Genomic DNA, 13,538 nt, shown 5'->3' on the forward strand with positions numbered 1-13,538 from the left:
TACAGAGTAGGAGACGAGGATATACACAGTAGGAGACGAGTAGGAGACGAGGATATACACAGTAGGAGACGAGGATCTACACAGTAGGAGACGAGTAGGAGACGAGTAGGAGACGAGTATATACACAGTAGGAGACGAGGATATACACAGTTGGAGACGAGGATATACAGTTGGAGACGAGGATATACACAGTAGGAGACGAGGATCTACACAGTAGGAGACGAGGATATACACAGTAGGAGACGAGGATATATACAGTAGGAGACGAGGATATACACAGTAGGAGACGAGGATATACACAGTAGGAGACGAGGATATACACAGTAGGAGACGAGTAGGAGATGAGGATATACACAGTAGGAGACGAGGATATACACAGTAGGAGACGAGGACAGTAGGAGACGAGGATATACACAGTAGGAGACGAGGATATACACAGTAGGAGACGAGGATATACACAGTAGGAGACGAGGATATACACAGTAGGAGACGAGGATATATACAGTAGGAGACGAGGATATACACAGTAGGAGACGAGGATATACACAGTAGGAGACGAGGATATACACAGTAGGAGACGAGGATATACACAGTAGGAGACGAGGATATACACAGTAGGAGACGAGGATATACACAGTAGGAGACGAGGATATACACAGTAGGAGACGAGGATCTACACAGTAGGAGACGAGGATATACACAGTAGGAGACGAGGATCTACACAGTAGGAGACGAGGATATACACAGTAGGAGACGAGGATCTACACAGTAGGAGACGAGGATCTACACAGTAGGAGACGAGGATCTACACAGTAGGAGACGAGGATCTACACAGTAGGAGACGAGGATCTACACAGTAGGAGACGAGGATCTACACAGTAGGAGACGAGGATCTACACAGTAGGAGACGAGGATCTACACAGTAGGAGACGAGGATCTACACAGTAGGAGACGAGGATATACACAGTAGGAGACGAGGATATACACAGTAGGAGACGAGGATATACACAGTAGGAGACGAGGATATATACAGTAGGAGACGAGTATATACACAGTAGGAGACGAGGATCTACACAGTAGGAGATGAGGATATACACAGTAGGAGACGAGGATATACACAGTAGGAGACGAGGATATACACAGTAGGAGACGAGGATATACACAGTAGGAGACGAGGATATACACAGTAGGAGACGAGGATATACACAGTAGGAGACGAGGATATACACAGTAGGAGACGAGGATATACACAGTAGGAGACGAGGATATACACAGTAGGAGACGAGGATATACACAGTAGGAGACGAGGATATATACAGTAGGAGACGAGGATATACACAGTAGGAGACGAGGATCTACACAGTAGGAGACGAGGATCTACACAGTAGGAGACGAGGATCTACACAGTAGGAGACGAGGATCTACACAGTAGGAGACGAGGATCTACACAGTAGGAGACGAGGATCTACACAGTAGGAGACGAGGATATATACAGTAGGAGACGAGGATATACACAGTAGGAGACGAGGATCTACACAGTAGGAGACGAGGATCTACACAGTAGGAGACGAGGATCTACACAGTAGGAGACGAGGATCTACACAGTAGGAGACGAGGATCTACACAGTAGGAGACGAGGATATATACAGTAGGAGACGAGGATATACACAGTAGGAGACGAGGATCTACACAGTAGGAGACGAGGATCTACACAGTAGGAGACGAGGATCTACACAGTAGGAGACGAGGATATATACAGTAGGAGACGAGGATATATACAGTAGGAGACGAGGATATACACAGTAGGAGACGAGGATATACACAGTAGGAGACGAGGATATACACAGTAGGAGACGAGTATATACACAGTAGGAGACGAGGATCTACACAGTAGGAGACGAGGATATACACAGTAGGAGACGAGGATATACACAGTAGGAGACGAGGATATACACAGTAGGAGACGAGGATATACACAGTAGGAGACGAGTATATACACAGTAGGAGACGAGGATCTACACAGTAGGAGATGAGGATATACACAGTAGGAGACGAGGATATACACAGTAGGAGACGAGGATATACACAGTAGGAGACGAGGATATACACAGTAGGAGACGAGGATATACACAGTAGGAGACGAGGATATACACAGTAGGAGACGAGGATATACACAGTAGGAGACGAGGATATACACAGTAGGAGACGAGGATATATACAGTAGGAGACGAGGATCTACACAGTAGGAGACGAGGATCTACACAGTAGGAGACGAGGATATACACAGTAGGAGACGAGGATATACACAGTAGGAGACGAGGATATACACAGTAGGAGACGAGGATATACACAGTAGGAGACGAGGATCTACACAGTAGGAGACGAGGATATACACAGTAGGAGACGAGGATCTACACAGTAGGAGACGAGGATCTACACAGTAGGAGACGAGGATATACACAGTAGGAGACGAGGATCTACACAGTAGGAGACGAGGATCTACACAGTAGGAGACGAGGATATACACAGTAGGAGACGAGGATCTACACAGTAGGAGACGAGGATCTACACAGTAGGAGACGAGGATCTACACAGTAGGAGACGAGGATATACACAGTAGGAGACGAGGATATACACAGTAGGAGACGAGGATCTACACAGTAGGAGACGAGGATCTACACAGTAGGAGACGAGGATATACACAGTAGGAGACGAGGATATACACAGTAGGAGACGAGGATATACACAGTAGGAGACGAGGATATATACAGTAGGAGACGAGTATATACACAGTAGGAGACGAGGATCTACACAGTAGGAGACGAGGATCTACACAGTTGGAGACGAGGATATACACAGTAGGAGACGAGGATATACACAGTAGGAGACGAGGATATACACAGTAGGAGACGAGGATCTACACAGTTGGAGACGAGGATATACACAGTAGGAGACGAGGATATACACAGTAGGAGACGAGGATCTACACAGTAGGAGACGAGGATCTACACAGTAGGAGACGAGGATATACACAGTAGGAGACGAGGATATACACAGTAGGAGACGAGGATATACACAGTAGGAGACGAGGATCTACACAGTAGGAGACGAGGATCTACACAGTAGGAGACGAGGATATACACAGTAGGAGACGAGGATATACACAGTAGGAGACGAGGATATACACAGTAGGAGACGAGTAGGAGACGAGGATATACACAGTAGGAGACGAGGATATACACAGTAGGAGACGAGGATATACACAGTAGGAGACGAGTAGGAGACGAGGATATACACAGTAGGAGACGAGTAGGAGACGAGGATATACACAGTAGGAGACGAGTAGGAGACGAGGATCTACACAGTAGGAGACGAGGATATACACAGTAGGAGACGAGGATATACACAGTAGGAGACGAGGATATACACAGTAGGAGACGAGGATATACACAGTAGGAGACGAGGATATACACAGTAGGAGACGAGGATATACACAGTAGGAGACGAGGATATACACAGTAGGAGACGAGGATCTACACAGTAGGAGACGAGGATCTACACAGTAGGAGACGAGGATCTACACAGTAGGAGACGAGGATATATACAGTAGGAGACGAGGATATATACAGTAGGAGACGAGGATCTACACAGTAGGAGACGAGGATATACACAGTAGGAGACGAGGATATATACAGTAGGAGACGAGGATCTACACAGTAGGAGACGAGGATATACACAGTAGGAGACGAGGATATACACAGTAGGAGACGAGGATATACACAGTAGGAGACGAGGATATACACAGTAGGAGACGAGGATATATACAGTAGGAGACGAGTATATACACAGTAGGAGACGAGGATCTACACAGTAGGAGACGAGGATCTACACAGTAGGAGACGAGGATATACACAGTAGGAGACGAGTAGGAGACGAGGATCTACACAGTAGGAGACGAGGATATACACAGTAGGAGACGAGGATCTACACAGTAGGAGACGAGGATCTACACAGTAGGAGACGAGGATCTACACAGTAGGAGACGAGGATCTACACAGTAGGAGACGAGGATCTACACAGTAGGAGACGAGGATATACACAGTAGGAGACGAGGATATACACAGTAGGAGACGAGGATATACACAGTAGGAGACGAGGATATACACAGTAGGAGACGAGGATCTACACAGTAGGAGACGAGGATATACACAGTAGGAGACGAGGATCTACACAGTAGGAGACGAGGATATATACAGTAGGAGACGAGGATATATACAGTAGGAGACGAGGATCTACACAGTAGGAGACGAGGATATACACAGTAGGAGACGAGGATATATACAGTAGGAGACGAGGATCTACACAGTAGGAGACGAGGATATACACAGTAGGAGACGAGGATATACACAGTAGGAGACGAGGATATACACAGTAGGAGACGAGGATATACACAGTAGGAGACGAGGATATATACAGTAGGAGACGAGTATATACACAGTAGGAGACGAGGATCTACACAGTAGGAGACGAGGATCTACACAGTAGGAGACGAGGATATCACAGTAGGAGACGAGTAGGAGACGAGGATCTACACAGTAGGAGACGAGGATATACACAGTAGGAGACGAGGATCTACACAGTAGGAGACGAGGATCTACACAGTAGGAGACGAGGATCTACACAGTAGGAGACGAGGATCTACACAGTAGGAGACGAGGATCTACACAGTAGGAGACGAGGATATACACAGTAGGAGACGAGGATCTACACAGTAGGAGACGAGGATATACACAGTAGGAGACGAGGATATACACAGTAGGAGACGAGGATATACACAGTAGGAGACGAGGATATATACAGTAGGAGACGAGGATCTACACAGTAGGAGACGAGGATATACACAGTAGGAGACGAGGATATACACAGTAGGAGACGAGGATATACACAGTAGGAGACGAGGATCTACACAGTAGGAGACGAGGATATACACAGTAGGAGACGAGGATATACACAGTAGGAGACGAGGATCTACACAGTAGGAGACGAGGATCTACACAGTAGGAGACGAGGATATACACAGTAGGAGACGAGGATCTACACAGTAGGAGACGAGGATCTACACAGTAGGAGATGAGGATATACACAGTAGGAGACGAGGATCTACACAGGAGACGAGTAGGAGACGAGGATCTACACAGTAGGAGACGAGGATCTACACAGTAGGAGATGAGGATATACACAGTAGGAGACGAGGATCTACACAGGAGACGAGTAGGAGACGAGGATCTACACAGTAGGAGACGAGGATCTACACAGTAGGAGACGAGGATCTACACAGTAGGAGACGAGGATCTACACAGTAGGAGACGAGGATCTACACAGTAGGAGACGAGGATCTACACAGTAGGAGACGAGGATATACACAGTAGGAGACGAGGATCTACACAGGAGACGAGTAGGAGACGAGGATCTACACAGTAGGAGACGAGGATATACACAGTAGGAGACGAGGATATACACAGTAGGAGACGAGGATATACACAGTAGGAGACGAGGATATACACAGTAGGAGACGAGGATCTACACAGTAGGAGACGAGGATATACACAGTAGGAGACGAGGATCTACACAGTAGGAGACGAGGATCTACACAGTAGGAGACGAGGATCTACACAGTAGGAGACGAGGATCTACACAGTAGGAGACGAGGATCTACACAGTAGGAGACGAGGATATACACAGTAGGAGACGAGGATATACACAGTAGGAGACGAGGATATACACAGTAGGAGACGAGGATCTACACAGTAGGAGACGAGGATATACACAGTAGGAGACGAGGATATACACAGTAGGAGACGAGGATATACACAGTAGGAGACGAGGATATACACAGTAGGAGACGAGGATATACACAGTAGGAGACGAGGATATACACAGTAGGAGACGAGGATCTACACAGTAGGAGACGAGGATCTACACAGTAGGAGACGAGGATCTACACAGTAGGAGATGAGGATATACACAGTAGGAGACGAGGATCTACACAGGAGACGAGTAGGAGACGAGGATCTACACAGTAGGAGACGAGGATCTACACAGTAGGAGACGAGGATCTACACAGTAGGAGATGAGGATCTACACAGTAGGAGACGAGGATCTACACAGTAGGAGACGAGGATCTACACAGTAGGAGACGAGGATATACACAGTAGGAGACGAGGATCTACACAGGAGACGAGTAGGAGACGAGGATCTACACAGTAGGAGACGAGGATATACACAGTAGGAGACGAGGATATACACAGTAGGAGACGAGGATATACACAGTAGGAGACGAGGATATACACAGTAGGAGACGAGGATCTACACAGTAGGAGACGAGGATATACACAGTAGGAGACGAGGATCTACACAGTAGGAGACGAGGATCTACACAGTAGGAGACGAGGATCTACACAGTAGGAGACGAGGATCTACACAGTAGGAGACGAGGATCTACACAGTAGGAGACGAGGATATACACAGTAGGAGACGAGAATATACACAGTAGGAGACGAGGATCTACACAGTAGGAGACGAGGATCTACACAGTAGGAGACGAGGATATACACAGTAGGAGACGAGGATCTACACAGTAGGAGACGAGGATATACACAGTAGGAGACGAGGATATACACAGTAGGAGACGAGGATCTACACAGTAGGAGACGAGGATCTACACAGTAGGAGACGAGGATCTACACAGTAGGAGACGAGGATCTACACAGTAGGAGACGAGGATATACACAGTAGGAGACGAGGATATACACAGTAGGAGACGAGGATATACACAGTAGGAGACGAGGATATACACAGTAGGAGACGAGGATCTACACAGTAGGAGACGAGGATCTACACAGTAGGAGACGAGGATATACACAGTAGGAGACGAGGATATACACAGTAGGAGACGAGGATATACACAGTAGGAGACGAGGATATACACAGTAGGAGACGAGGATCTACACAGTAGGAGACGAGGATATACACAGTAGGAGACGAGGATATACACAGTAGGAGACGAGGATATACACAGTAGGAGACGAGGATCTACACAGTAGGAGACGAGGATCTACACAGTAGGAGACGAGGATCTACACAGTAGGAGACGAGGATCTACACAGTAGGAGACGAGGATCTACACAGTAGGAGACGAGGATCTACACAGTAGGAGACGAGGATCTACACAGTAGGAGACGAGGATCTACACAGTAGGAGACGAGGATCTACACAGTAGGAGACGAGGATATACAAATACATACAAGAAGAATTAACGGGAAACATTATGACCATAAATGATTATTTATTTGATTGTTTTATTCAATTTGAAAACAAAATACTGCTTTATTTTAAAGGCAAAAAAAATTATACAATGCATAACATTGATAATCCAAAAATATAGTACTGGCTAACAACAACACAGGGCAAAAAACATACATGAATTGTGAACCTGAATGTGCGGCATTCAGTAGGTCTCTTACAGAAAAGTGATAATAAAAAGGGAAGATAATGAGAGTTATTTCAGACACCTAATGTGCTTTAAATGAAAAAAAATACATAGTATTGTCCGAAATGGCACCCTATTCCCTATATAGTGCACTACTTAGTCCCAAATGGCACCCTATTCCCTATATAGTGCACTACTCAGTCCCAAATGGCCCTCTATTCCCTATATAGTGCACTACTTAGTCCCAAATGGCACCCTATTCCCTATATAGTGCACTACTTAGTCCCAAATGGCATCCTATTCCCTATATAGTGCACTACTTTTGATCAGAGGCTTATGTAGGCACTTAGGGTGCCATTTGGGACACAATGCAGACTAGATTAGTAATTGTTAGTGTCACCCCTATGACTCCATATAATACCATTAACTCCCTTTAGATTCTTGTCCACCACGGGCTCTACAAGTGTTCTGTCAGTGCCCACAGTAAATACAATACGTCTTACTTGATGGCATCCCATTGCTCGTTGTCAAGCCAATGAAACGACAAGATAGCACAGGACAGACCCTGTCACTCAGGTTAATTCAATTTAGCTACCAATTCAGCCTCCTTGTCTAGAAAATATCTAGTAGAAAACATAACCTGTTACACTTTTATTTGATCTTTAAATCTTGTATTCCCATAAAAATCATTACACCGCATGACAAGTCCAATGTTCATTCTAGTTTTCTAACGTTTTTAGTGTCTGCTCCACAAAGTTCACTGACCCAATTCAATACAATTTATTCTGCTCCAAAGTTCACTGACCCAATTCAATACAATTCGTGGCAAAGGTTTTAAATCGATCAAAAGTGGAACTGTACTACACCAAACTGGTGGACACATAGAAGCAGAAGAAGCAGAATAAACATAGAGAGGTCAGCTTTTATTTTATATTACATGTCATCTATTTTCATACTAGCTTGATTCTTGTTTCATGGACAAAGTGTAGAGATCTGGCAATCTAACTAGGTCAAAACTCCACAGCAATTAATTTGTTATACCAATAATCATTAATGCCATTTGAAACAATCAGTTTTGAGAGGTGATATGCTGTACTCAAGTGATGGGACAGCCAGTGTCTGGCTGAGGCCCAGTTGGGTGTCCTGACTCCAGTCCAAGGTGATACAGGAACAGTCTAAAATGTACATTACAATGACTCATGCTGGTGCACGCAAATTCAACATGAATTTAATAGGTGCCCTAACGTCATCAAAACAAACAAAAACACACAGCATTGGCATTACAGCTATATTATCGCTGTCCAAGTGACGCAAGCCAACCAGACTACTGTCCTGATCTGGTTCTTCCTTGGCATGTCCTTATTGAACTCATTCACTTCCCATAAGTCAGCAGGGTCACACACCTACATACAGGTAAAACCCCAATACCACAGGCATTTAGATAAAACTATTAGTCTTTCGTGTGTTTTGTTTTCGATCATAGAAAGCCGAGGCAACACGCCGCACGAGGGAAAGAAATGCGACTGCTTAGCTTCAATGTGCATCCTAAAAGCTTATAAGTGTTTTTTTTGGTGTTAAGGGAATTTAGTCCTACTTCTATCCTATAGCCTACGCTATTATATTTGGTCCTTTTACGTAAAATACTAGTTAAATCATTAGGCCTATGAGATATTTCAAGGCATAGGCTACACTCAGACAAGGTGAGTCCAATACAAGGGTTTTGAGGACAGCCGTTTTAGTAACCACCCCTTGTTTTCTGTCTGTTCTTGTTATGTAGGATTTGGGCCGCGCGCAGTGAGCGCAGAGCGTGTTGGACCAGACTACTGTCCTGATCTGGGCCCGAGCGCAGAGCGTGTTGGACCAGACTACTGTCCTGATCTGGGCCCGAGCGCAGAGCGTGTTGGACCAGACTACTGTCCTGATCTGGGCCCGCGCGCAGTGAGCGCAGAGCGTGTTAGACCAGACTACTGTCCTGATTTGGGCCGCGCGCAGTGAGCGCAGAGCGTGTTGGACCAGACTACTGTCCTGATTTGGGCCGCGCGCAGTGAGCGCAGAGCGTGTTGGACCAGGAGAGAACGCGCCACCAAGCCCGTTCTCAATACCCGCCCTATTTTTGACGCTTGTTGCCGCAGTTCGGCACCGCACTAAAGCGAGTTTGTTACCTTTAGGCTGATATACATATTTATTTAGTTTTTCATGGAATTTCTGCGGTAATTAAATTGAAAATATTTATCAGATGTAACTTTACAGAAATCTTTTTTTACCAGCTATGTGTATTCTCAAATTGAAAAGAGCGCGCTTCCCCCGCGCGCCAGCAGCACTACCTATTGGGGACCTGGTCAAAAGTAATGCACCAGATAGGGAATATGGGGCCATTTAGGACAACACAGGGCCTGCTGCACACCCAATGACACCTAGTTAGTCCAGCGTCTATTACAGTGATCGGATGAGCTGCAGGAATGCTAAACGTTCACTAGGTGGCAGCATCAGGCCGTTATCAGAGGATCAACAGAATGGCTTCCCATGGGGTTGTTTTGACCTTTCGTCATTCCTTTCAAAGTCACAATATTTAGTTTTCCTTTGCAAACAAATGAAAGCAATAGATTAAGCGACATATTTCCCTTTCCGTAAAACATGTAGCCTACGGCCGTTACTGTTTCACGTGACGCACACATCTGGATTAGATTAACAGAAAATGCCTTAACGATAAACCCAAGCCTCAATGTGAACCCGGAAGCATTTAAAATACCCATCTCTCTTTCAGACACATAACACGTGGGAGGTGACATACACTCTAAAGAGATGCCTGGTTTACATCAACCTCAGTACAAATCGACGGGCACTATCATGCTGACTGACACCTTGTCACGCCAAACTGTCAACAGATCTGGGACCAGGCTACAGGAGGAGCCACCCAGATCTGGGACCAGGCTACAGGAGGAGCCACCCAGATCTGGGACCAGGCTACAGGAGGAGCCACCCAGATCTGGGACCAGGCTACAGGAGGAGCCACCCAGATCTGGGACCAGGCTACAGGAGGAGCCACCCAGATCTGGGACCAGGCTACAGGAGGAGCCACCCAGATCTGGGACCAGGCTACAGGAGGAGCCACCCAGATCTGGGACCAGGCTACAGGAGGAGCCACCCAGATCTGGGACCAGGCTACAGGAGGAGCCACCCAGATCTGGGACCAGGCTACAGGAGGAGCCACCCAGATCTGGGACCAGGCTACAGGAGGAGCCACCCAGATCTGGGACCAGGCTACAGGAGGAGCCACCCAGATCTGGGACCAGGCTACAGGAGGAGCCACCCAGATCTGGGACCAGGCTACAGGAGGAGCCACCCAGATCTGGGACCAGGCTACAGGAGGAGCCACCCAGATCTGGGACCAGGCTACAGGAGGAGCCACCCAGATCTGGGACCAGGCTACAGGAGGAGCCACCCAGATCTGGGACCAGGCTACAGGAGGAGCCACCCAGATCTGGGACCAGGCTACAGGAGAAGCCACCCAGATCTGGGACCAGGCTACAGAAGCCACCCAGATCTGGGACCAGGCTACAGGAGAAGCCACCCAGATCTGGGACCAGGCTACAGGAGGAGCCACCCAGATCTGGGACCAGGCTACAGGAGGAGCCACCCGATCTGGGACCAGGCTACAGGAGGAGCCACCCGATCTGGGACCAGGCTACGGGAGGAGCCACCCGGTCTGGGACCAGGCTACAGGAGGAGCCACCCGGTCTGGGACCAGGCTACAGGAGGAGCCACCCGGTCTGGGACCAGGCTACAGGAGGAGCCACCCGGTCTGGGACCAGGCTACAGGAGGAGCCACCCGGTCTGGGACCAGGCTACAGGAGGAGCCACCCGGTCTGGGACCAGGCTACAGGAGGAGCCACCCGGTCTGGGACCAGGCTACAGGAGGAGCCAACAGATCTGGGACCAGGCTACAGGAGGAGCCAACAGATCTGGGACCAGGCTATAGAAGGAGACAACAGATCTGGGACCAGGCTATAGAAGGAGACAACAGATCTGGGACCAGGCTATAGAAGGAGACAACAGATCTGGGACCAGGCTATAGAAGGAGACAACAGATCTGGGACCAGGCTATAGAAGGAGACAACAGATCTGGGACCAGGCTATAGGAGACAACAGATCTGGGACCAGGCTACTATGTTCACAGCACATCCACCTCGTCATTGTGACCAGTTTGAACCACCTCCCAACACGTTACCTTCACACACATACAGCTACTGCACCTGGAAGTATGTTCGCTCCATTATAGAGACGTTTCTACGACGGGGGGGGTCAGAACATAAACCAAAAGAAAGAGCACAACAAAAACACATAGCTAGTATGCATCTGTATAAAACAGACGAGCTAAATCCAAATCTACAGCGAGTGAGTTCTCATAGCCAGGCTCCCCCCAAAACAGATCAGCCATTCAGTTACAAAAGGTCCTCTGAGTGACAGACAACAACATGGACCTTTCCAAAAGAAACACAAAAAAACCCTCCCTGCGAGAACACGAAACTAATGTGCCGTCAGAATGAGTCAGGGGCTCAAAGTCTGCCTAGAAACTCTACAAATAAATCTCTCTCCTCCTGATGGATATACAAAAAATATATATATATTTGGAATAAACAGGCTTTTTAGCCACCCAAGTCCTTCTGTCTGAGGAGCTCCGCTCCGCTCCGCAGTAGGTATACCATGTTTATTGTGAATCCTACAGCTTTCTTAGTTATACAACGACAACGGTTAGCTCGTCATGTCATGGTTGTTATCCCTTTGGCAAAGAGACCAAAATACTTGTATCATTTGGGTTAAGCAACTATGATAATCACAAAATACACAGAAGGGGGGGGGGGGGGTGCATAATTATAATTCTAACCACATGAACAACTATAAATTGGAAACATGGCTTACTTTTTTATAGTTCGTCTCTTCCTCTTGTTTTATTTTTATTTGTTTTATTTTTTTTAACCTTCAGCAAAGTTCAGTCCCAGCTTTTGCTCTTAAAAAAAAAAAAAATGCTTTTGAGGAGAAAATTAGCGTGTTAAAAATGTCTCCTCAGTTGTGGCTGGAAGCGCATGTAGAGGACGGTAACGGCTGCAGCAGCTCCCAGGACGGCCACAAGGATTACCAAGGAGGAGACAGAAGAGTCGCAGTCAGGCCTGGAACTGGGGGGGAACATTCATGACCATGGTGGGCTGTTGGGACAGAGAAGAGGGCAACAAAATAACATCTTATATCATATCTGAGTTGTGTTCAGTGGGCCCCAAACAGCACTAGACTATATATATCCCTCAGTATATCTCAATGTGTCCAATAAGAAATGCTTTTTTGTTGTTGTTGTTTTGTTATCAGTTGCGAAACACTTTGCTACAATGTGCCCTAATGAATATGACCCGTCCAAGACAGTTGATTGAGAAGTCTCAGACGAGTGAAGAAAAAGAGCCTGCGGTTGTCCCACACACACCCTCTGCTGCACGCGAAGCTGCACGTCCTCTCCCGCTGACGTGAAGAGATCCACCGCGGCTCTGTGTGACAGGTGCTCCAGCTTGTGACCATTAATCTACATAAAGACAAGAGGGGAAAATAACATCATAGGAGCTTGATACATTATCGAGCACTAGAACTGTCAGTACCATGATCGTTTAGGATCTCCCGTGCAGTGAAAAGCCTCATGAAATTAAAGCCACAATTCTACAGTAGATGGCTGGAATCTCAAGCCTAATACAAATTTCCCAGATAGACGATTGATTGATTGATTGATTCAAACATCACATGACATTCCCCCTTCTTACCCTCTGATCTCTAATCTAGTCCACCAGTCGGCTCTCTAGCAATTGAGCCACTGGGGACGAGGTTCGCTTCTCCAAACCTCAAAAAAAAAAAAAGTGAAAGTCAATGTTTACCGCCAATATCTTGTCTCCTTCTTGTAATCTTCCATCCAGCGCTGCAGCTCCATTCTGTTTGATTTTGGCCACATAAATCCCACTGTCATTCAGGACATACTGCTGGTCCAGACCCCCCACGATGTTAAACCCCAGAC

The 13,538-nt window shown here is 46.9% G+C and overlaps 1 protein-coding gene across 1 annotated transcript; it reads right to left on the reverse strand.

The window, feature by feature from the left end:
• Positions 1-11,632: 11,632 nt before the first annotated feature.
• Positions 11,633-13,538, reverse strand: LOC124002082 (synaptojanin-2-binding protein-like; the record flags this gene model as incomplete). The annotated part of the gene is given in 4 exon segments (XM_046309341.1): positions 11,633-12,674; positions 12,676-12,693; positions 12,963-13,058; positions 13,402-13,538. Coding segments are annotated over 4 exon segments (386 nt in total), but the record flags the coding sequence as incomplete, so codon positions are not given.

The sequence above is a fragment of the Oncorhynchus gorbuscha genome, linkage group LG17 (genome assembly GCF_021184085.1).
Source record: "Oncorhynchus gorbuscha isolate QuinsamMale2020 ecotype Even-year linkage group LG17, OgorEven_v1.0, whole genome shotgun sequence".
Classification (NCBI taxonomy): Eukaryota; Metazoa; Chordata; class Actinopteri; order Salmoniformes; family Salmonidae; genus Oncorhynchus; species Oncorhynchus gorbuscha.